The sequence below is a fragment of the Brachycentrus maculatus genome, unplaced genomic scaffold (assembly GCF_059751285.1).
Source record: "Brachycentrus maculatus isolate JH-2025_06_01 unplaced genomic scaffold, ASM5975128v1 h1tg000148l, whole genome shotgun sequence".
In the NCBI taxonomy this organism is placed as follows: domain Eukaryota; kingdom Metazoa; phylum Arthropoda; class Insecta; order Trichoptera; family Brachycentridae; genus Brachycentrus; species Brachycentrus maculatus.
The window spans coordinates 1,250,948-1,277,051 of NW_028280901.1; the positions used below are offsets into that span (position 1 = coordinate 1,250,948).

General features: G+C 30.0%; 1 protein-coding gene across 1 annotated transcript in view; it reads left to right on the forward strand.

Annotated features, from left to right (window-relative positions):
* Window positions 1–26,104, forward strand: part of LOC148308793 (acid sphingomyelinase-like phosphodiesterase 3b) — a 69,063-nt gene that overhangs the window by 21,529 nt on the left and 21,430 nt on the right. The window contains exon 2 of the mRNA XM_088261164.1: window positions 8,776–9,058. Within this exon, the coding sequence (XP_088117290.1) occupies window positions 8,989–9,058 (70 nt within the window). The 5' untranslated portion in view covers window positions 8,776–8,988. The remainder of the gene's footprint in view (window positions 1–8,775; window positions 9,059–26,104) is intronic.

Here is a 26,104-nt window from a genome sequence, read left to right on the forward strand (position 1 = left end):
ACTGGTACTTTAAACGCAGGATCGATCATATTACTTTTATGTTAGCACGATCAAGATAAACGATTTAAGATAAAATGATACACAACACCATTAAAGATTACAACATGAATAGTTTTTATTGCGATATATGTTATATTATATGTCAGTTAGAAACAATAATTTCACGATGATTTTAAATGCACTTTCTCAAATTTTCTTCAAGTGTCTAGCCACGTCCGATCCCGTGTGGAAATTCCTCATGCCACGTCTACGTCACGCGACACCGTTAACAGTCGGCACTCGTAGGCGAACATAAGAGGCCCGCGTACAATTACATAGGTGTTCAAGGCAACGTACAGGAGTATGAAGCTGTCATTCCGGCAGTCGGGTTTCAAGGGAGAGTGGCGTTCAAACCACTAACCAGTCGCCGCTTACAAGTAATAAAATGAAACGAGAGTTAGACGTGTTTTACATAACTTATAGGTCTATAAAGCACCACGACTTTATAGGATATTGATCTTTCAATGAAAATGTGATGCGTTGTAAAATACACAGTTTTAACAGTTTCTTTATTACGACAAAAAATCAATTAAATCTATTCTTTTCACTATTTGAAAAACAATTGAACATGTTATTTTTTGTGTGCATATAATTTTGGGATATTTTTTTATTTATTTATTTCATAGATACATAAATTTTTTTACTTTATGTATTACGGCTCTTTAGGCATGGCCTGTGTTGAGCCGAAATACTTTCATGTTAATTCAATTTTTTTATTGTTATTATATGTTTTTTTTATTAGATTTTATACATTATATACAAAAGATACAATAACAATTTACAGCATAAAGGTTTTACAATAAAATAATTACACCTTGACTTTACTTAATTCACTTTCTACCTTGTCCCTTCCAACGAGAATCAACAATCGATGGACACTGTTTTTAAAGACATGATCACTACTGGAATTCTTAATGGTTACGGGCAGCAAATTAAAACTATTTTGCGTAAGGAATGAAAAGGTTTTTTGCGCAAATCCTTTTTTAACGGATATTAATGACACTATGTCGTATGATTTGTATACGATATGTTAAAGGATACCAGCGTGCTAAGCACATTCAGCTACTGTACTGGAGGTCTTTTACTTACATATTTATTAAAAATAACCCTGGACTAGTTGTACAAGACATTTTTACAATCAATTTGCTTTTACAATTAACTTTCAAGATAAAACTGTCAATATGACAAAGTATCTTATACACTATAGAGCAGTGCTCCGCAACCGGTGTGCCGTGGCATAATGGTGTGCCGTGAGCAGGATTCAGGTGTGCCGCGGGTGTGTGTTAACACACAATGACAAATTATTTTTCATAACATTGTCTTTTATTTCAAAATTATAATATAATTGTAAATACATAATTTTTCAACGTATTTTATGTATTAATTGTTAAATCAAACACAGATTTTTAAGTCCACTAAGTTGTATTTTATTGTGAAAAAACACATAAAAATGAATATTATGAAAATTGTTTCGCTTAGTTATGGCATTCTCAATCAAATGCGAGGCGAAACAATTGTCACAACATAAATTTTTATGTGTTTTTCAACAATAAAAAACAAGATGACTAAAAAAAACCGGTGTTTGATTTAACAATCAATGCATAAATTAAAATAGAGTGCTACAAATTAAAAGCCAAATCAATAAATAAATTTTCGATGGTCTAAAAATTTAAACTTTAGGTGTGCCGCGGAATTCTAGGAAGAATTTTGGTGTGTCGCAGGTGAGAAAAGGTTGCGGAGCACTGCTATAGAGTGTGTTTACTTAGTGAATTAATAAGCTACAAGATATTTTATAAATTACAACAACAACAAAAACGCCTGCATTATTTACCTGCGGAAAAATGTCATTTTCTGTTTCAAGTTTTTAAAAATAAATATAAACTCTTCTAGTATTTTTTCCTTAAATTAATCATCCTTAAGGTATAAATTATGATTTAATGGACTTCAAATTTAATCGCAAGATCTTAGATATGAGACAATTAAAAAATTAAAAAAGAAATATATGATTATCAATGTTTTTTTTTGTCAATACTTTGCATTTATTTCTTTTAATATATTTCTCAAACAATTAAAAATCTTTTTATTTTATTTGAAAATCAATTTTTTCGGGGTTTTTGAACTTTGAGTAATAAAGTTGTCAATCATGGGTAGAATGGTGAATGTTACACGCTGTTACAAGAACATTGAACCAGCCAGGTCTTAAACTTATTACACTGGTCGTTAGCTTGTTAAGTATTTTTCAGTGAGAAGTTATTTTAATATTTATAAAAATGTACTTTTAATTGTGCTTTAAATTAAGTGACTAAAAGTTTGCATTTTATACCATAATTTTAATGTAAATAAAAATTTTAATGTTCGTTTGTTAGAAATTTTAAAATCTTCTTAAGAACAGTCAATAAGAGTAACAGATTGCTTATAAATTTTGAGATGCAATGTAGCATTTGAGTGTGCGTGAGTTTTTATATGTGACAGTTTAAAACAAATTTTAAGAAACAACTGTTTTTTACCTCAATGGCAGCGCCATGTGTTGAAAGTTATAGCAATATACGCAATAATAAACATGTTCATTGCGGATGGCGTACTATTGACAGTTATCACGATTGCATTGTTGTTTTATAATATGTATACATACAATCGATTTTTTATATTTTTAATTTTTTTCGGGAATTTTACAGCTCTACATTAAAAAAAATAAGAAAAAAGTTACATTTACAATAATAAACATAACATTAACAAAAATAGTTACATTAATAACAATAAAGCCAATAAAACAATTCCTCATTTATGTTATAATTACAAATATTCTCATTTTTTAATTTAATATATTAGATAATTATATATGTTTTTCCATTTAGCAATGCGCATCCGAGTACAGCTTGTCGTGAAAATTATTTTGAAAATCACTTACATTTGTAAAAAGAGATAACAAATATGCACAGTAAAACTTAATAAAAATATTTCATACAATGTTAACGTCAAAGGGAATGCTTTAAAAAGTAATTAAATATATTTTTAGCATGAAACGTATCGAATGAAAGAAGAATCTAAAAATATGAGGTTTGTTTCTTATTTTATAAATCTTTATCATATTCTCTTTCCTTTGTTTTACGTTATAAATGGTGACATATTTAGACGTTCATATTCCTTGAACATTTTATTTGCTTTCTTTGAATTTTCATCCAAGTTATTACACGTTTCGTTTTCATTGTTCCATGTTGATTAAGGTCCCTCTTTGTTTTGATAAAACTTTCCTTTTTACAATCTGCTGCCCTTATTAAATTATTGTGGCAACTTTTGTTATTTCGCACTAGAATATTAAATTCTCCGAAGGATCTCCTCACGAAGAGGAAAAATGATTTTTCCTCATCAAATTGTAATGATTAAAACGCCCTTTCACTTATTGAAAAAATAAAAGCTTTTGTATTTTATTCTATCATTGTTATCTTTCATATTCTTCTACAAACATATCATTATCATCTCTGTATTAATAAAGACTATAATAATTATTGAAGAGTTTATTACGTGAGATGACTGACATTGGTGTGACTTCCTAAAAATTCAAGACGAGAATAGGGGAACATGAATTTCATTTATTTTTTTCTGGATTCATTTATCACTTAAGTGCTTAACTATAATTGAATCATAATAAACAATATGATAATGACATGTCTCTCCCTCATTTTTTCCGTGTTTCAAAGAAAATAATAAGAAATAGCTCTTCCTCTTCCAACGTCTTACAGGCATTTAAATTAAGACATACAGTGTTTCATAATGACGTGGAACACATCAAAACGCATGTCATAATAGATTTTAAGATAAAACGATATTTATAGAGTAAATAGAGTAAAAATTTTAAATGAAAAATAGATAGCATTTAACACAAAATTACTGCCAAATCAATTAATGAAATCAAAAAGTGAAACGAAATAATGCGTGTTTTCACTAATTGATTCGGCAGTCGCTTCGTGGTTAGATCTATCAATTTTTAACTAATCTATACTCAGTAAATACAACTTTTTCTTAAAATCTTTTGTGATACGTATTTCATCATATTCAAACACCGTATGTGAAGCTGATTCAAAATTTTAGAGTTGGGATTCTGGGGATCGAGCCCAGGACCTCCATCGTGGTAACAAAATACTTTGACTACAATACTATAAAGGTTGGCAATGTATGGAAAACAAAAATATCACGTTTTCTAGAAAATATATGTTCATTTGGTAATCAATTAATTACTTTTCTTGTGAAATTGTATCCAGTTTTGGATATGACCCTAGAACTCTAGGTCTCTTGTAACTGAATTAAATTTTTAGGTTACTAATTATTTTTTCAAATTAACAAATAATTGAGTATTTTATTATATTTAATAAGGTGTCTTTAATATACTCGTATACTTATCTTCTAAGTTTATTATTCATTAGAACAAAGAGAACCATCTCATACATTTAACTTGAACCTGATAAGGGGAGGAAATAGGTCTCGATTAATTACACGGTTTTTTTTTTACCAAAAGAGAATTATTAATCAAGTATTTGACATCGAAAATATGCTTGACATCGAAGTGACAATTAAGAAAATAACATTTACTTATTATTTTCAAGTAAAAACTTAATTACATACATTCCTTAATGATCGGGGGTATCAATTAATTTCGATTTGATTTTCTAGGATTTTTTTCGGAATAAAATACACAATTATCTACACTAACAGGGGTTGGATAGAACGATAATTACAAAGGTTGGATGTTCTAAACGATATTTGATTTTCATAAAATTGTAAAATGATTATTAAATTTACTTTAGAAAACGAGAATCCCAATGTATTTTTGCCACAAAATTACTATTTGTATGATTTTTAACAATTTGGTCTGTTATCGAATGTTCATTGAATGGTATTTATAATGTTTGATCACAATTGCCGGATATTTATTGGAATATTCCTGTTGAAGTCGAAGTTGAAGTCCCAATAGTTAATAGAGCAGACAAATATGTATTTTTGTATTGTGAAAAACTTATTAAAATTATCTTTCGTTGTTTAATATTTTATTAAACCATATAGTAAAAACACGATGACAGATTGCTTAGAACGCAGATTATATTGTTAGAACACGATGACAGATTGCTTAGAACGCAGATTATCGGAAACTTTAAATTAAACAAATGTCTTGTAATTTTGTGCACTTTACATAAATAAGTACTTAAAATAATTTTTAAAAAAGAAACTATTTGTTTTTGTAGCTTAACTATCTTGCTTAAATTAAATATATGCGAAAAATAAACAAATTTGATTTTCAAATAGATGTTGACATTATGACCTGATTTAGTTTGATGAACACGATAAAAATAACGTTTGTGAAGGAGCTTAGAATGAAGATGAAGAAATGAAATTATAAATGAGCGGAAACAAGAGAATACGTGTTAGGACAAGGGCACTCAAAGTTGCAGATCCGTACTTGTACTAGCCTTGTTAGTTGGACACAGCTAATGTGAAGGAATCCCTAGAGGAAGCGTTGAGTAGTAACACAACAAACCTGAAAAAGTCCACTAGACGTCATTAAGGATACGTCATTAAGATCCTTCAGCTGCAAAAGAAATAAGAAAAATGTTCGACGTGACCAAAAGGGAGAAATGGAGCGTCTTCTTACGTTTTTTCCTCCTTCGAGCGTGTTAGTACTTAAATATCATTAGTTAATTTTTTTACACAGCTGTTACCAGTATAACCCACTAATGTGTCTATTCTGTAAAGTTCTGTCACGACTGTAACAGCTGTTAAAATTAAACACAAAGGGGACTTTTTCCGTTATTTCTTTCTCACTCGAAAATATTTTTTTATGGCAGATTCAAACAAAGAAATATTAAAATATTCTGTAAATATAATTTTTCTCGAGTAAAAAAATTATTGAAGTATACGTAAATTTTAAAATATTATGGTAGTATCTGTGCGAATCGACTCTTGGGCTAAATAAAAACTTTTTTTTTAAACAATATATTTTTTAATTTGCACAAAAAAAACGTTGGTTACGTTTTAATATTTATTAAAAAGGAAAGTATGTAGGGTAGTATGTAAATACCGAAGAGATGGGTCGATAGCTGGGAATCGACGTAGCAGGAGGCTAATCCCTCTTAATAATAGGTCACAAGGCCTATAATTAGAAGAAGAAGAAGAAGATAGTTTGTATCCATAAAATAAATTTAAACTTTAATGGTTTTAAATATGTTATTGAGAGATATGTAATGTGGCATAGTTTGATAGACGCCGTGGGTTTGATTCTCCTTTAATTGCAAAATGAATTCTAGAAATATATTTTTCCTTTCTTATTGGTGTTTGATACGAGTAAATAAAGTATATCTCATACTTCTCTTTTGCATCTTTTTTCTTGAACATAGTGCTTTAAACTTCATTCATACAATTTTTAACACTCTGACCCTAAACTTATCTAACCCAGTATTTTTTAAACACTCATGTGTAAAAAAATATACCGTTAAATTAAGCAATAAATCAATATCCATGAAAACTTTCGTGCTGTCTATTTTCCTGTCACAAATCGATTCGCGGAAGTGAAACACGCTGTGATGATTTCACCAATGACAATTACTAATGTATTGGAACACAAAACTATTTAATAATTTAAACCTTTTTTTAAACATGCATAGTTTCTGTTCCCGTTATTATCACACGAAACGAATCAGATATATGATTTATGAAACCGTCATGGCTCATGTTTTATTTGTATGCACGACATGGGACAAGTTAATAAAAGATTTTAGGTGTCAGTTTTCTGACGGTAATTCTGCATATTAATAGCTGATTGCGTGTGTTATGATACATAAAAATTATATAACAGTTTAAACGAATGCGATTCACGGTCTCGCTGACGGGGAATTAAGCGTGCTCTCCGAGGGTTTGATAAACACGAAATAAAATAACTAAGGGGAAATATACTGTGACAAGTCTCGCAGTAAAATAAGGCTTTTAAGCTTGTTTCCAGTAAATTGGGTATTTGAGTAGCCGTAAATCTTCATCATCACGAACTAGACTGATCAATATGGTTCATAGCTTCGCTCCATAAACTCCTTCTACCTGTCTTTGATGGGAAAATCCTAAACAATTTTTTGAACCGTTTTTGTGCTGAGATTTTTTCTAATATGTTTGCTAAAATTACAAATAACTTTTTTTTAATGCTAGTTTTTATTGGATTTAAACAAAATCGACTTCTTTATTTCTCCTTACCTCCCAGCTCGATCCCCAAAATTCACTGGCGTCATCGTCAAATAAATCGACGGGTACCGCTTTTAATAAAAAAAAATGTAACAATTCTAAATATTTACGGTTTAATACCACTTTAAAGGAGCATTTTATACATATTTACCTTATTTATCTTTCAAATCAGGGAAAAACGTTTAATCAATTTTATAAAAATTCGCACAAGGAATTAAATACTACATAGTTTTTTTTTTAGATTTTATGTTCAACGTACCCAAGATATTATAATCAACAGAGCCCATGCCTAAAGAGCCGTAATACATATACATAGTAAAAAAATGTATGTATCCATGAAATAAATAAATATTATAACGTTCTCACGGATTAAGGATATATTGTTCTTGTTATAAATTTACTAGTACCTTTATTTCAAAACATGTCTCTCAAAAAAACAGTACTGATTACATTTGGGCAAAGTTATTTTAATGCTTAACTTTGAAATATTATTAAACAACTTTCGGTATCAAGAGTTGAAATGATAATTCATCTTATTGAATCAATTTTTCAGAAAAGCCCTTGGCATCAATTTCGCCGATTTGCAATATAAATTTTGAAACTTGGTCTAAAACCCTTGTTTGTTTTCAATCTTCAAAGTTTATATTTGTGACAGATGTTTGACCTTATTAGAGCTTTGTTCAATAATTTTAAATTATCTTCAAAAGCGACGAACTTTTGTAATAATTACTTTGTTTGCTTAACGGAAAGGAAGATAAGTATTAAATACCACAGTCTCAAAATCTTTCTCTTTAACGGTCCATTATTTAATGATTCAAATTGATGGCTTAAGTATAACTTATAAATCAAAAGTCTGTCTTTGTGGTATCGATAACATTTCAAAAAACACATTATTTATCAATGAAAGTGTTTTTAAAATATATTTTTAAAAAATCATATTATTTTCTTAAGCCTGAGAAGCTCATTGTAAAAATAAAGTCATCAAATTTAGTGGGTTTGAACCCAAAAACGATAAAACTATGATTCCGCAATACCAACCCAAAACCCGACACGGTTTTTGTATTTGTATTTACCACATAAAATATTTGCAAAAAATCTAATTATTGTACATTTAGCATAAAACATTTTGAGTGTGTCAAGTCTTGCGTATTAACAGGGCTAAAGAGCTATCATAGGCTATATATATATGCGTTAAATTCTTTTTGCTGGATTTATAAATAGCTCTGAAAAATAATTTTAAAAAATTTATTGTTTTATTATTTTTGGTAAGCTATTAAAATTTTATTTATGGAAATCTATCTTTGTTTTTGTTTTGCTTTATTTTTAAAAGCATATTATTTTTATACAAGGATTTAATGGTAAAAAATAAAATAAAATTTATTTTAATGAATAACTCCCACGTAATGCTTCAAAGCGTAACGTGGCGATGCCCACAACAATAATTAGTTTGAATGAAAAAGAAATGTTACCTACTTTTTTTTTACTGTACCTCATGGTTTTTATTTTATTTGTTTTTAGGTGGTGATAAATGGACTTCGTTGGAAAGATTTTGTGAAATGGATAAAAACGAAAACATTTAATTCACTTACAGTGTCATTTGTCAATTCTTTTTTATTTGAAAATGAAGTGAAAAGGTTAACTTTTTTTAAATATGTAAAGGCAAAATGAAAAAACTGACATATTTTAACAAAGTGGTGTTTTAAATAGTGATTTAAAGAAAGAAAAGCAACGATGAAGCCTGCTCATCTTATTATCTCCCTCGCCGGAGTCATCTCTCTCTCTCTGACTGATGCTAAAATAGGTAAGAAAAATATATACTTATATCCCATATTTTTTTTTTAGACGGGAAATGCATTTATTATTTACCTTGATTATTATGTACAATGTTTATAGATCATTCAGTGGATTTTTTTTCTTCTGTCTAATTCAATATGTTTTTATTTGAATGTGTATTGGGGGAACAGGAGGGATAATCTAGTGTGGGCCAATCAGGAAAATCTCAACATTTGGCCATTGCTGGGGGGAAACCACGTAAAACTCCTCCTATATTTACATCATATATGTATTTACTGTCCAGAATTATTTAAAAAGAATATTTATTTTATTTTTCCTTCATTAAATACATTGTTATCTTTGTGGTATGGTCACTCTCGTCATCATTAATCGTTCACTTTGTGAGATACCAATTATTAAGAATATTAAGTGATTCGGCATTTATTGATTCGGCATTAACTTTGTGGAATAACATGATTATTTTATTAAAATTAGTAACAGTTAAAATAAACCACTTTATCGAGTTAAATTTTTATTTTCAACTAGTTTCAAAAACGACAAATGTTTTCATCTTCTGGTATAAATTAAAACTAACGAATAAAAATATATTTAGGTGTATATATAGGTTAATAAACATAGGGAGGGGGTAAAGGAACAAGATTTTATGTAAAAGGAAACATTTATAATAATAGTGACTTAATTGAAATTATCAAGACTTGACCTTTATTTGGAACAGAGTGTAATAATGCATGACAGTCAAATGAGTGGTTAGTTAAAACTCGATAAAGTGGTTTATTCAAGTGTTAAATTTTAATAAAATATTAAGTGGTAATACACAAAGCGAACGATGACTGATAAAGAAAGTTATATATTTATTGAAACTTCAATTTTTTTAAATTATCTGACGTTTTTATTATGAGTGTATACTAATTACGTATAAACTTATTATTATAAGTAATTACATAATTAAAAAAAACACTTCTTTTTCTGTGATAAGAAGTTTAATTCTAGTTAATAACTGTAAAAAAATAATATTCTAAACTTCTTCAGTGTATTATTCATATTTTTTTCATCCTCACATATACTTGCCGACAATTTCCTAAAAAAAAGGATTCACCGGTTTATTTGGTGCTACTTAAAACTACATATAGATGATAGATATATGATTTATGATGTATGAATGACGTTTGAATGGTAAAACAAGGAAAGAATGCAAGTCGAAATAAGTTTTATCCGTGGAATCAATAAAAGCGTTTAGAGATAGTTTGAGCATGTGGAACGAACGAGTGAAAAAATAACAGTAGATAAATTACCCAGCCAATGTACATAGTCGTGATTCAATGTTGCAAATATAATTTTTTTGAGGTCAGGAGTCTGAAAATCGGTTGGTATGTATGAAGAGATGCATGAATATGGAAGAAACAAAGATTATTTACGAAAACATATCGGTAAAGTGATTGATTCTTTTAAGGTAGCGGGGTACTGGTTAGTTAATTATAATTAGTTTTAGAAGTAAGCTTGAAATGAATTATGAAATATCTAATATTTACTTTGTTGTCAAATACTTAATGTATTATTAGATTAAAACCAATATTTTTAGCTTTTCCACTTTTTTATTTGACCAGCGACCGGGTTTCGTCGTTACCGACATCATCAGACATGGACCAGTCTGATGATGTCGGTAACGACGAAACCCGGTCGCTGGTCAAATAAAAAAGTGGAAAAGCTAAAAATATTGGTTTTAATCTAATAATAAATTAAAAATGCAATTCCATCACGAAGTGTCAGTGGATAATATAAATCTATTAAATACTTAATGTCCTTGTCACTTAATTTGTGTACTTTATTTATTTCAAAATACCTTTAAAGATGTATTAGGGAGATGCGTGAGCACATAACACCGTATTTAACCGTATTTTGGATAAATAGGAAATGTCTCCTGTCAAAGAGGGAAGATAAAGCCCCGCCCTTAGGAGAGAAAACAAAATGTTGACTGATACTCGGCACGCGATTCTTACCTACTAGGAGACATGTTCCTTAACGGATCTGGAAATATCTTTATGCTTTGCTTTATTTAACTCTAGTTTTACCCTCACGCATACCTATATAGAACCTTGGAAAATGTTAGAGAAGGCTGAATTAAAACATTTCAATAAATTTATTTTACAACTTGAAAGAAATTAATGATTCAGAAAAGTCCCGTTAAAATTAATATTATAGATCGCGTGACCACGTATTTTTTTTAATATTTATAATTCTGCTGGAAATCACGGATTCGATTTCTTAGGGAGTTCAAATAATTGTAATTGATTTTTAACTCAAAAAGTAATCATCATCATCCTGGATGATGGACCAGTAGCCAATCAGTATAAATCTTCTTGCTTTTACGTGTGTTATTTTATATAAAACGACCAATAATGCGTCGATGCGATGCAGATTCCCACTAACAATAGGTTCAAGATAACATTTAGAAGAAGACAAAGAAAATATTTTTTTACGTATTTTTATATTATCTTGTAAACTGTTCTATGGCATATTAAAATCACATTTTAAAAATATACATTTATTTCATATAAATTGTTTACAACTACACGTGTATTAAAAACACGTATTTGCATACTAAAATGCAGCGTAAAGAGGCAACCTGGTATGCAAACCCGATTGCATCAATGGTATACCCAACAGTGCCCCGGGTACTATTGGGTACGAAACATAAGGACTAGAAGAGGAAAATTCATTTTTCACATTTGATCACCTAAAATATCATTATTGATGTCAGATTCTCATGAGGCGACACGTGATATTTTAATATATGTACAATTCTGGGTCAGGTAGCTATAAATTCCGATCCTCTATGAAACACACCACATAATGTCATATTATATAAATACAATACATGTACCCCGTAAGGTGAGTGTATAAAGCGCCTTGAGGCTTACGTCTCACCTGCCAGTTAATATCTCCTGCAAATACCTTAGTCAAGATCATGCTATCGTTCGGACGAGAAATGCCGGAAATTGTCATAGCAACTGTTATCTTTGGACCAAATAACTAATGCTACGTTAAAGAGGTAAACGCAGTCAGCTGTATTTATTATTGTTATTGTATAAATATACAAATATAGTATACAATAACAATAATCATAGATTTCTTAACGACTATCCTAATGCCAAATTTTACGAATTAATGCTATAGTAGATATCGCCAATATGGTCTTAGTTCAGCTTTTTTCTGTACATCCTCTTAGTTGGCAAAAAAAATACTTATTTTTATGCATTATTTTTAAAAAATAGAGACAATCGATTACATTAATATTAAATTTTTAAAGTTGTTTTTTTTCTGTCTGCTTGCTTAGTAAAGTGGATAGCACATTTGGCAACCTTACTGAAAGTCTCGGGTTGAACTACTAGGGGAGTTAAATAAATATATTCATACTTGTGTTCATACTTGCATCAAAAGATGTAGTACTTACTCTATGAACCATAGGGTGTAGATAAGCTTGGGTAACAGGATAATAATATCACAAAACATTTACATATGTATATTTAAAAACAGGTTTTTTTATTCAAAATCTTTAGCCAAAAGCGCTTAAAGTTGTAAAACCTAGACATTAAATAATTTTCTTTGGTGATGCCCACTATAGGCATGAAGTCTATCAGAAATAACTGATTTACTGAGACAAACTGACCTTTTTTTTCTTGTATCGTATTTGAAAATTTTACTTTCTATGCAAATGCCAAGAAGCAATATGTTAACGTTCCTTTTGTACTAATATTTAAAACTGTCAGCGATTGATAAAATTATGCGATAAAAAGTGGGTAGCCTCCATTTATCAACCAAAAAACATGAAAAATGATTTATACGTGATACAACGTGACCTACTTTCAGTCAAAAATGGGAGGAAACGTACTATTTCTTCGTCGTGAAAACGTTCTAATATATGGAAATTCAGATTCTATCTTATCCAGAATTGTAACGTTTTGTCGTATTTTAAATTGGTAAGTTGAATCGTACTATGATTCTTCTTTTTTTGACCCTAAACTACGCCTAACGTTGCAAAGAACACTGCATTGAATCGAAGAATTGTTATTTTAATCATTAATTACAAGTGGGTAAGACAATCAGTTTTGCGAAGATATTAGTCAAGGGTGAAATAATAAATATAATTATAAAAAATTACTCTATTTTATTTATATTTATTTTCATCTCCTGGGAATTGTACCTAAGACCTCTAACACAGTAGCCAAACGCTCTTAGTACTTACTGCAGATATGGAAAATACTTGATATAGTAAACTGTATATTTTCTCTTTATAAAATACTAACTACAGACATACTCATTTTATATATAATTATTCATACTCGTTCTAAGGCATCTGCGAAGTATTTTTCAATATCTTAACTACACCCAATCTTCTTACATAGAATACCTCCTAATCAATAAAGTCATAGCATAATCGTTAATTATGTGAAGGCAATTGACTCAATAAAAATAATCTGGCATGTAAAATTTACAAGATATTTTTTTTATAATGTCGTAAAGAAAAACGTAGATGTAAGTGTTTTTCTGATAAATTTGAATAAATGATGATCATGTAACTTTATGAATATACAGTAAACCGATTGTTTTACAGTACCTACTGCAAACATAAACGCTATTTAAAGTGTTTTTTCTAAAAAAAATTCAATTACCAAAAATAAACTTTTCAAATTTACAGGATACTCATTATTTTACGCTGCCATAACAAAATGCCAAGTTGGAAATTTTTTTCTTATAATTTAGAGTTTATTAAAATAAGATTTAGACTTAAAACATTGATAAATTACTAATTTTACAAAAAAATAAATAAAACGTCGCATTATGTTTAATTTTCTAGTAATTTGAAATAAATTAATATAATTTTACATTCAAAATCTACACGCATATAACTCATCATTTTACATTACCATAAATTAAAACATTGATGAAAATAGTTTTGTAAGAATCTAGAGTTACTAAAAAAAATTAAGATACCGTAATGTAATTATTTTACGATACTCTACAAAAAATATGGTTTAAATTGTTTTTCCTATTAAAATTCTGGTTGCTTTTTTAGTGATTTTTGTATGAACACCGAAGTTAATTAGGATTCATTTGAACTAGTTCAAAGAGCACTTTCGGTTCCGAATATAAGCTTTACCTTCCCGTGTGTTTCAATAGGTTTTTAATTAGCGCCATTGAAGTATATCAAGCTAGTTCCCTCCTACGTTCTGTTCCCCGCGGAACGTTTTATCCGTAACGAATCAATTAGAAATTGATTAATAGTCCCTTTGTGTCACAAGTACTCGCGCTAGTAAACACAGGGAGCTCCTCTATCTGCCCTTTGATTGGTCATTCTCATTAAACCACCACGGGTGGTGGTTCATGACGACATGTTTTTACAAGAAATGACCCATATATTTAAAAAGGGATAACTTTATTAAAAAGTAAGTATAGAACACAATTAGAAAAATTTATAGCTACATTTTTATTTGTTGTTCCGGCATTCACTTTGTAGTAAGACATGAGGAAATTGAAAAAAAACTGTTTTTTACCACTTGAGTTTATTTTATTAAAACGACTAGTTTTTTAAAGATTATTTTTAGACCTGAATATAGAAGCATAGCTACATTTTTCATTATTTTACCTTAATTCGTATAAAATGGTAAAATAACAATCATATTCATAATTTTTATTTTATTTTTACACTACCTTTATACGTCACTGTGGCTCAGTCTATTTAAATAGAAAATAATAAAAAAAACTTCCTAAAAATACGCATATATTTGAATGCAACGTGGTGACAAAATTTTGAAAGATATTGGTGAATAATTTAAGGGCATTTAAGATTTTGAACAAACGAACTTTTACAATTTTCATAGCATTTTGAGTGTGTCCAAATTGTTGTTTTCAAGTTCGAGTTTCTCGCGTAGGAGTTAATTTATTTTTTTGCCATCTCAACAAAGATGAAGAAGGATTATATAAAAGTCTGGGTATTAACAGGGATATAACCTATAAGTGATCACTTAACCAGCCCATGATAGATCGTAACCCCTGTAAATGCCCATAATTCAATATTCTTATTCATCTATATTAAGATGTCAAGAATTTACAATTTTATTTAGATAGAAGATAATTATATGAATAAATGTGTATAACATTTTGAGTTTGTCCAAATACTTGTTCACAAAATCTGGATTATCTCCAATTACAGGAGTTACCTTCATATTATTTTTGACATCTCATCAAAGATGAAGAAGAATATGGAAGTCTGGGCATTTACGGGGCTGACGACCGTCATAGGCTGGTTTAAGTGATTACTTTACACACGTGTAACATTCACCAATTCTATTCATTATTGACAAACACACTACTTAAATTCTTGGAAGCTCTATATATATGAACCAATTTAGGAACCTTGTTCTTGAATCACTAGAACTTCACTAGGAACATCTATTGGTGAGATGTAAGAATTTAAGTAGTGTGGTTGTCAATAATGGGTAGAATTGGTGAATGTTACACGTGTGTAAAGTGATCACTTAAACCAGCCTATGACGGTCGTCAGCCCCGTAAATGCCCAGACTTCCATATTCTTCTTCATCTTTGATGAGATGTCAAAAATAATAAATGTTTGTTGTGCCCTAGTGTTTTTTGTACAACTGTAGTAGTTGTTGTAATTAAATTTAAGGAATTAAAGATTTTCTTGTTTTATTATATCAAAAATAAAACAATGATGTTTTTCGCACACACCATAAACAAAGATATTTGTAAAATTTATATTTGAAGCAATTACTTTGTGATTTTCCAATCCATTTTGAAATTAAAATATAACTTTGTTTTAAAATCACTATAAATAACTTAATTACAATGTCCACTGGTTTCAAAGCTAACCGTTTCTATTTCAAGACTGATTTAAATAAAAAAAATCGTACTAATCAGTCTTGAAAAAGAAAAGGTTAGCTTCGAATAAATTATAATTAAGTTATAATAAAATATTTAAAATGATTTTAAAACAAAGTAATATTTTAATGATAAAGATATTTATATATTCAGCAGGTACTTATAAACATATTTTCTGCGCAAAAGGTCAGATTTTTTTAAAAATTAATTGACCTCTACTATAGGTTTCCGACTACAGCAAAACAAGTTTCGGGTGTTAGAATCGATTCACAAGCTTCACACGGTAAAGAGTATGTCTTCCCGTTAAACTAGTAGTAAAAAAACCAATTCAGGTCGATTTATTACTTACGCACTTTATCTGAAATACGTTTTATAACAGGGCCCGTGAAATATTTTTACACATCAAAAATGGGTACTCGTGACGTGCGCCCATCTGATGTAACTCAATGAAATGCTTTGTGAAAAATGCACGGCACTTAATCATGACCCACTCTTGGCCTTGTATACGCTCCTGGTATGCTTTCTGGATTTCTTTTTGTTTTTATTTTTTTTCCTTTTACACGTATATAACTTCTTAACCCTTATCCGCACTCGACGGTGCACAGAGCACTAAATCATATAAACGCAGTGTTATCTTGATCGTTAACACATAAAGGGAAAGTGATCAGCCTTCCGCTTCAGGTACTAGTCCAGGTTATATTGAATAAATAAAAAAAAACAGTAAGAAATATGAAGAGTGAAAAAATTACTTTGATTTATTTGACCCCCCTGGAAATCGAACCTATTACCAGCAGTACGGTAGCCGAGCGTGCTGACTTTTTACTACTTTCTGTATATACTTATGAATATATGAAATGAAAATATTTATCATACATATTTAGTTAACTTACTTTTAAAAACCCCTGTATTACTTATAAACGTTATGCCTCAAATTTAACAAAGCTGATGAAAAAAATCTAGTTATTACGTTTTGTTGAATTAAACGAACACGTCATTTTCTCAAATATGTATTTACAACATTTTGAGTGTGTCCAAATACTTGTTCACAAAATCTGGATTATCTCCAATTACAGGAGTTATTTTCATATTATTTTTTGACATCTCATCAAAGATTAAGAAGAATATGGAAGTCTGGGCATTTACGGGGCTGACGACCGTCATAGGCTGGTTTAAGTGATCACTTTACACACGTGTAACATTCACCAATTCTACCCATTATTGACAACCACACTACTCAAATTCTTGGAAGTTCTATATATATGAACCAATTTAGAAACCTTGTTCTTGAATCACTAGAACTTCACTAGAGACATCTATTGGTGACATGTAAAGAAGCTTTTTACTAAGCAGAAACTCTTACATATATTAGTATGTGAGATCCGAATCCTGGATTATAATCACACACATGAGAAACGCCAGAAAATACCATTTTCATTTTCATTTTGCTTCTTTACATCTTACCAATAGATGTCTCTAATGAAGTTCTAGTGATTCAAGAACAAGGTTTCTAAATTGGTTCATATATATAGAACTTCCAAGAATTTGAGTAGTGTGGTTGTCAATAATGGGTAGAATTGGTGAATGTTACACGTGTGTAAAGTGATCACTTAAACCAGCCTATGATGGTCGTCAGCCCCGTAAATGCCCAGACTTCCATATTCTTCTTCATCTTTGATGAGATGTCAAAAAATAATATTTCTCAAATATACATTTTTGCTTTTTTATTATTTTTTCTCATTAATGTTTTGTACGTATTTAATAATAATTTTCTGAAACAAGATGAGTTTGATAAACAGAATGAAAGTTAATTAAGAAAATATCATCTGAAAGTTGATATAAGGGCACAAACAAGGACGTACGCCTGTCAAGTTACCACGAAATCTCCTAGATGCCCTAATTTATTTTGTTACAACAGTGTATAATCATATTATTCATGTTTTGAGTAGGCGTACGTAAAAACAGAATGTTCCAAAAGTATTTACGTCTTTAACATTCAGGTACCGTCTTTCTGTAGGCGTGTCCTTAATACAATACATAAATTAAATTAATACCCATAAAAATGTGATTAAAATACGATTTAAATTAAAAACCAAATTTGATCATTATTTAATCACTTACCTTTTCTCTTGATTATATGTTGATTAAATATTATATGCTGTATCAAAATGTTTATTTATCATTTTTACTGTAAAATATTCTCTTTTGTGTTTTTTCAAAAAAATAATTTTTTTATGAATTTCATAAATTGTATTAATTTTTTAAAGAACTGGTCACTCCAATGTTATCTGTAATAAGTGTGACTTATTGTACCATGAAAATGGCTTTTCAAGGGTAGCAGAAATGATGAGAATATATTACCAGAATTTTAGCATCTTTAAATTTTTTTTTTCACCACTATATAAATTTAATTTATCTGCAAAGTACCAAATATTCGTTGATTTGAAATTTACTCTGTGGAATAATATGATGATTTAAGTATAAAAATAAATCACTTTTAAAGAACACTTTTGAAGTTACTAGTTTCGTAAACTACAAATGTTTTCTGTGAAATTAAATTCGTATTTTCATCCAATGATGCAAACATTCGTAGTTTGTAAAACTCGAAAATGGTCTTGTGCAAAAGTCTAATTATTAAGTTTTGTTTTGAATATTGAAAGCATTAACTTTGTGAATCATATTGATATATTATTTCGAGAAATAAAAATACTTTGTGTTTGTGTTTGAGTGGATCAGAACACAAAGTATTTTTATTTCTCGAAATAATATATAAAATTTTAATCATTCGACATTTATACAGTCAATTACTCGAATTTATTGTGATTTTGTACAGTCTGTATTGTATTGGTAAGTTTCACATTTAAAAAACAATTAATTTATAAAACATCCCTTGTACGAGTGTGTTGTAAATCTGTAAACTTTTGCACGGAGAGTTTTGTTAAAGATTACATGGCAAAATGTGTTTGTTTCTGTTCATTTAATATAACACCTACAAATTATGTCTAGGCATGTAATAATGTTAGCATATATCCTTACACGTGTGTAACACAACGTCTACTATTGGATTAAAGGAGACACGTGTCATGAAAGATGACAATTTCAGAATGATATATAATTAACGTTTCGTTTTCTCCTATCTAGTTATACGAATGTTTATTACATTTTCAGCATGTGGAAATTTAACCAGCCGTAAGAAAATATTCCCGTCTTAACCTTTTTGACAACTTCGGTGATTTCTTTCATAATAACATACATATATCAATCCTACACATTGTTTTAAATATCGAAAATGAAAAAAAGCTCTCTGGAAACTCAAAGTTTATGCAGATGCCCTCGTCATTTATTATAATCATATTATAAAAAGTATTAAAGACATTTTTTTACTATTAATGAGTTTTTTAATGTTATCTTATAGATTGCTACGTTTTATTCAATACATTTAGAGAGTCGAAATGAAAAGCTCTATTCCAAGTAAATAATGAAATGGATAATAAGAGCAGGCAAATCTTAACTCTCAGATATGAAGCATTTTACATATAAAGACGTAATTTATTTCATAGTCTGACCAATTGAACGGAAAAGTTCTAACCAAAAAATAAGGAGTAATGTCAATTGATGGAAATAATTGACATAACTCATCATTTTTCAATAAAATATATTTTTATATTTACAATTATGTTTTATGTTACGGTAAATATTTGGATAGTTTCAATCAGAATATTAAAGTACAAAGAATTAAAGAATTCTGGGTTTCTGGGTCGTAGGATACCCGGTTTATAGGTTCTACTCCTTCGTCTATTTTGATACCTTCTACTTACTCGTAGTGCCCCTCATATTCAGGCAAGCTTGAATAATACATTACAAAATTTAGCCAAGATCGACCCACAGACAATATTTTAGTGGGGGTTCGGCAAAGTTCATAAAAATGTACCGGGTCATAATATGAATAATAAATCAAAGTATTGTAAGTATTGAAGACTTATAAATTCTGTTTTAAGAAGGCTTGAGAAGCTTTTATATATAACGTGAGATGATGAAGTTGTTTATCTGAAATACAAATAAAGAAATAAAAATAAACTCTGTGTTACATTAGACTTGGTAATTTAGTCACAATTATTAGGATACAATGTAGGTATATAAATAATTATCACGATTAATGCATCACTGCAAAAGGCAAACTATATTTCTACTATGTATGTATTTTGAAGCAATTAAAGATACTAAAAATAAGATTTTTTTATTTGAACGTTCTCTGCACGAGTTCATTTACAAATAGCAAACCTTAAGAAGCGTAATTATTGTTAGAATGCTGATAGAATCAACTTAAGGTGCTTATTTCGAATGGAAAACGATAAACTTATTATTATTTTTGGAAATTCCATTTTAATATTTGTTTGCTTATTTATTTGAACATATTAAAAACTTTTATTTAACTGATTTGCAATCTTTTATTTGACTGATTTAAACTATTTACTTGCACGATATTGGGTAGATTTTAAGACTTGTAATCTGTACATAATCTTTCAGAATGTATATATCTTCGTTAATATATATATGTATGTATATTTAAAATCCATTTATGTTGTTAAAATTACGACAATTGTATTGGGTCTGGGTGGCAGTAAATCTAGCCACCTATTATTATTTCTGCCAACACCCGAAGGGCGGCCCGCCCTACGCGTGCTTGGGCGATCAGATTTTACCATATCGCAGCCTAAGATCGAAATCGCAACTAAATAAAATAAACCATCGATCGAATAATTATTACCCAGTAAGAATAATTATTTCAAACTACTCTCAAGGCGAACGTCAGTCGTGGAAATTATGAAACTAGCCGGCCGACACGTAAAATAATGCGTATAAGCTGTGTTGCGCGCGCGTTCTCCTGTATTTATAATGTGTAAGTCCGTGAGTTTGTGCCTTTTGAAATATGCGAAAAAGTCCTCATTCTTCTTTTTCCTTGCTCCATCTCAACTTTATCGTCTTTGTAGACAATAAGAGTCAGCTTTCCTCGTCCTCAGGTTGTAGGTCCTTCTATCATATACAACGTCACCTAAGTCATACTTTCGAATCATGTTAACTTTATGTAGCTTCCATAATTTTTTTGGTCATCCTCCATATGTCTTTCGAGGAAGATTCATTTCGGTTGCCTGGTTTATAATATTATCAGGTTCTCTACGTCTAATGTGCCCTTACTTTCTCAATTGCCTCTACGTTACTATTGATATCAGTTTACACGAATGCGTGAACTCTTTATTTATTTAAAAAGCGAAAAAGTCCTCATCAAGATAATTAATATAATCATAATGAGAATGTTATACTAGCATAATAGATTAAAATGCGAAATGTTTTTAAAGTGGAGATTTAAACCTATACAGTGTCAAATGATATCATTATTAAAAATTATTCTGTATTTTACACATCGATATTTAAAAATTGCTGCTATATTGACAATCAAATTGTTAAACAGCAATCGCCGTGATTTGAATTTACAGGATCGTCAAAGGACTTTTGGATGTTGCATAAAAAACACGATTCGAAATCATGGCCTAAGTGAAGTAACCCAAGATACAAGGACTTACAACCTGAGGTCAAAGAGAACTGACCCCAACAGTCTACAAAGACGATAAGTTGGGATGGAGCAAGAATAATGAATATTTTAAAATTTTCACAAATTTGATTAAAATCAGTTTCTTTTTTTTTACATCTAAAAACAAAGACGTGTATAAGCACTTTTCAGACGATATTTATTTTTAAAAAATGACGCATTCGAATCAGCCGAATATCATTACAACTGAATTAAAACTTTTTTTAACGAAATCAAAGCATTTAAAAAAAATTAATAATTTACAAAGCCTTTATTTCTAGAGGCTCTTTTGTAGATAGAAAGAAAGGAATTATCCATGAAATAACCTGTAAAATAAAAAATAAAAATCATTTTGCAGTTGAATCCACGACGCCACTTTCGCAGTCGAGCATCTATCTCACTACGCCAAGGTGCCTGTCAAATTTGATAACAATTATACAAAACGCAGCCTGAATTCTAACTGCTATAGCGATTGATCAAAATAATGGACACAATTATTTTAATAGTAGATGAAAACAATCATGAAAATAACATTCATACAACGAAAGCAAATTGGTTCTAATCCTGTGGTCACAAATTACACCTTTGACATAAGTAATCATACCATTCTCATGATATATTTTCAAAAACGAGATAGGATATGTAGTTTATTTAACCCTGAATGTTAGTTATGGTAGATGACTCCCGGGCAGACCACCAAAGAGATGGGCCGATAGCTGAGAATCGACGTCGCAGGAGGCTGATCCCTCTTAAAAACAGGCCGCAAGGGCTATAATAATATGTAATAATAAGAAGAAGAAGAATGTTAGTTCTACATTACTTTAAAACTGAATTTTCTTGCATATTTTTCTTCTTCGTACCCTTATCCGCACTCAATAGTGCAAAGGGCACTGCATCATATAAATGCAGTGTTATCTTGATCGCTAACCCACGAAGGAAATGAACCAGTCTAGGGTAGTACTGGATAAATATATTTGTTTGACCCCCTTCTGGGAATCGAATCCGGGACTTCCAGTACGGTAGCCGAGTGTACTGACCATAACACTATGGAGGAGGATATTATTGCATATAAGATCCTGATAATTTTTTCATGACTCAGTGTTGATTTTTTTTAGCAATCATTTAAGGCGGTAATACGGGTGGTTGGGTTTACGCCGTATGTATATTATTTATGTCGGTTTCATTCGTATATTATTTTCATATGAAACTTATTTCTCTTGTCGTCTTTACGTACAAAACACAAATAAGTAATGAGTATTGATATTTAAATTGCCGATTCAACCTTCGATTTGCGTCACAATACACACATTACGATTTGTTCTTTTCCGTGTGTTTAACAAAATGCGGAGATTTTCCACAATACCTCAGCAGAAGTATGGGAGAATGATCCCGCCGAAATGGGGAATTTATTCTGTAAATGGACAATCAAACGGCAATTCCCCGAGACGGTTTCACTTTATGCGAAACTGAGCGGTAAAATGTTACCTTTTTGTCTCGGGATCGTTTTTATTGTTCCGATAATCGCGTGAGATTTTCTTTTAAAACGCCCCCTCGGCAAAAATCACGTTCTACAGCTTTCTCGTGGGATTTGAAAAACATGATCTCAATCTCATGATCTAAAGTATAAATAAAAAGTTAGGTAAATACTTCAAAAATGTGTATTAATTCAAATGACATTAATTGACAAATCGCTCACTCCTTTCAACAACAAGGTTTATTTGGTTGAATTCTACATTTATTTATGTATATTTTAATACAGTGTTTGATAATATCCTAAGAAGACGAAACGCGTCACGTAATAAAATATACATTAATAAATGTAGAATTCAACCAAATAAACCTTGTTTAATTTTGGATATATTACCCAACAATTCAATATGGAATTCTACCAACTGTCTGCAGTTACAATAAATACCTTTCAACAACGTCATATATCAAAAATCGTACACTTTCATTTGTGCATGTTTTCGGAATGCCCAGAAAATGTACTATATCCCAGCAAAAGCAAAATAATTTTAATTTAATATTTACCCGCTACAGGGTAGACAGTGTTGTTTTTGCATTTTAAAGAAATGGTATTGTTTAATTATTTTTTTAAATATACTAAATATTTTTCACATGGAGAAAAAACATTTAGATTTTACCTAAAAAGATCTGTTGCACAGTAAAAAGTTCAATAAGTGGCTTGAAATTTATTTTTAATACATTTCATTTTATTTTTGAACTTTAAAAACGATCTCCTGAGAATCATGTTTTTTGATATATGACGATGTTGAAAGGAACGAGCGATATGTTTAAACTTAGGAACAGGGGTGTTTTTGAATACAACACAACATATGTTTTGATTGCATACAATAAATTTATGTAAAAATCATGTTTTTTGGATGAAAGAATTTTTTTTTATGGATGGGTCCGAACGGAAATCAAGAATTTTTATACTTTAAATCCTGGGAATGCGACGGGAGCTTTCAGAGATACTTGACTGTCAAACTGGCGTCACGGGTTCAATTCCTGCCAGTTGCGAAAGATGTGTTCAAAAATTTGCTTAAAAAAACATATTTTTTAAGCGTAAATCGCTTAAAATATTCCATAAAATTTATTTAAATAAAAAATGTACGCCCTCAAAATATTATTCATCTAAGTAGTTACTAGTTAGCTAACTGGATAATAACGTTCGATTTTTCAGAAGTTTCGACGTATTTGTTAAGCAATAAATTGAAAACTTTATAATTCGATATTCTGTTTGCTAGCCTCTCTATTGATTAATCTACACAAAAGTCCCCTTACTCTAGTAGTTAGGTGATTGTTTCCAAAGTTGGAATTAAACTTTATCAAACTATGTCCTGTGTACTCGTTCTATGACGCTACCTTACGTATCGATTAGAACAATTCGGTTATATGTATAGCCAGAACATCTCTAGTCGCTTGTACAAATTCGTACTTGTATGGACACCTAACCTCGACATCGCTAAATTATCACAAAGTTACATCATATTTTTTTTATTTTGACTATAACAAGTATTGTACAAATAAACACATGTTGTTTTAAGTAATACACACACACACACATATATATATATATATATATATATATATATATATATATATATATATATATATATATATATACACACGTATCTCGTTGCCAGACTGAATTGGCAATGGGCGGGTCATATTGCGAGACAGAGAATAGACAGATGAGCATTCAAAGATTTATGGTGGAGACCATGGGACACGAAGAGAGGAATAAGTCGGCTCCAGAAAATATGGACCGATGAGATTGTCCCCGTCACGGGTAATAAGTGGATTGAAAAAGCTCAAACGAGAGAAGTCTGGAAGAAATTAGAAAAGGCCTTCATCCAGCAGTGGAGAAACTGCTGAGAATGAAAAATTATATGAACATTTGTATATATTTGTTAAAATGTACTACAAAAACTGAAAACGTTATACTTTAAGTAATTGGGATCAGGGCGTGATTAATCGGAAGTTCGAGAGTCTTTATTATTTTTTAAAAAAAATTGATATTCGATGCAAATGTTCAAACGTACGGCCTTCACTATACATCACCAATTCAAATAAATTAACATTGTAGTCACTACTAGACTTGAGGAATTCTAAATTTGATATATAACATTACCCACATAACTTAATGTTTGTGTATGAGAAACTTACAAGTATATTATTATTTATCAGTCGATAGTATTCTACTCACACGTGTACTACTCTATGATAATTACATGTCCAAAACTCACGCAATCATTAGTTCCACCGGAAGGGAAATCAATATATTGCTTCCCACTTCAATAGATTATGGAAACATGGTGTCACAAAACAAATATATACAAATACAAACTATTTTCGTATAAAACTTTTCAATAAACTTCTGCTACTTTTATTTTTAGATGGAAATAGCATTTTTTATTTAACTTGCTTATCATGTACAAAGTTAATAGATCATTGAGAGGATTTTTGTTTTTTCCAAACTAAAACAAAAATGTTTCCTTTAAATCTGTAGTGGGAGCAGAAGGGATAATCTAGTGTGGGCTAATTAGGAACATCTCATTGCTGGTAGGAAACCACGTAAAACTCCTCAGAAGCCGGACTGATGAGTGTTGTCAACAGACCTTCCGTTCCACAAAAAAGGGTTCGGTATTTTGTTGTCTTGCTTAAACGTGTGCTACTAACCTTTACCTACACTCGTTGGTGCATACGGTACTGCACCAAATTGATGCAATGTTTATTTGTTCGTTTATTATATAAAGGCAAGGTTATCTCACTCCAACGTTCAATAGGATAATGTATAATAATTATTTAATTTAAATAATACACTTATTTTCGTATTACTAAAAGTGATTTAAATTAATATTAAAGTTTTCTTTTAAATTTCACTTATACCATTATTTCTTCCTCGTACTTCTCTCCTCTAAGCACAAGCCTTAGATAGGACGCTTTCCAAACTTTAATATCAAAAGCAACTGTCTTTCAACTCTTGTTCTTTGGAGCACATTCACTTCCTTTACTTGTGTTTTGACAAAAATCTTTATTTTACTTACTTTTTTCTCCCTTTCTTTT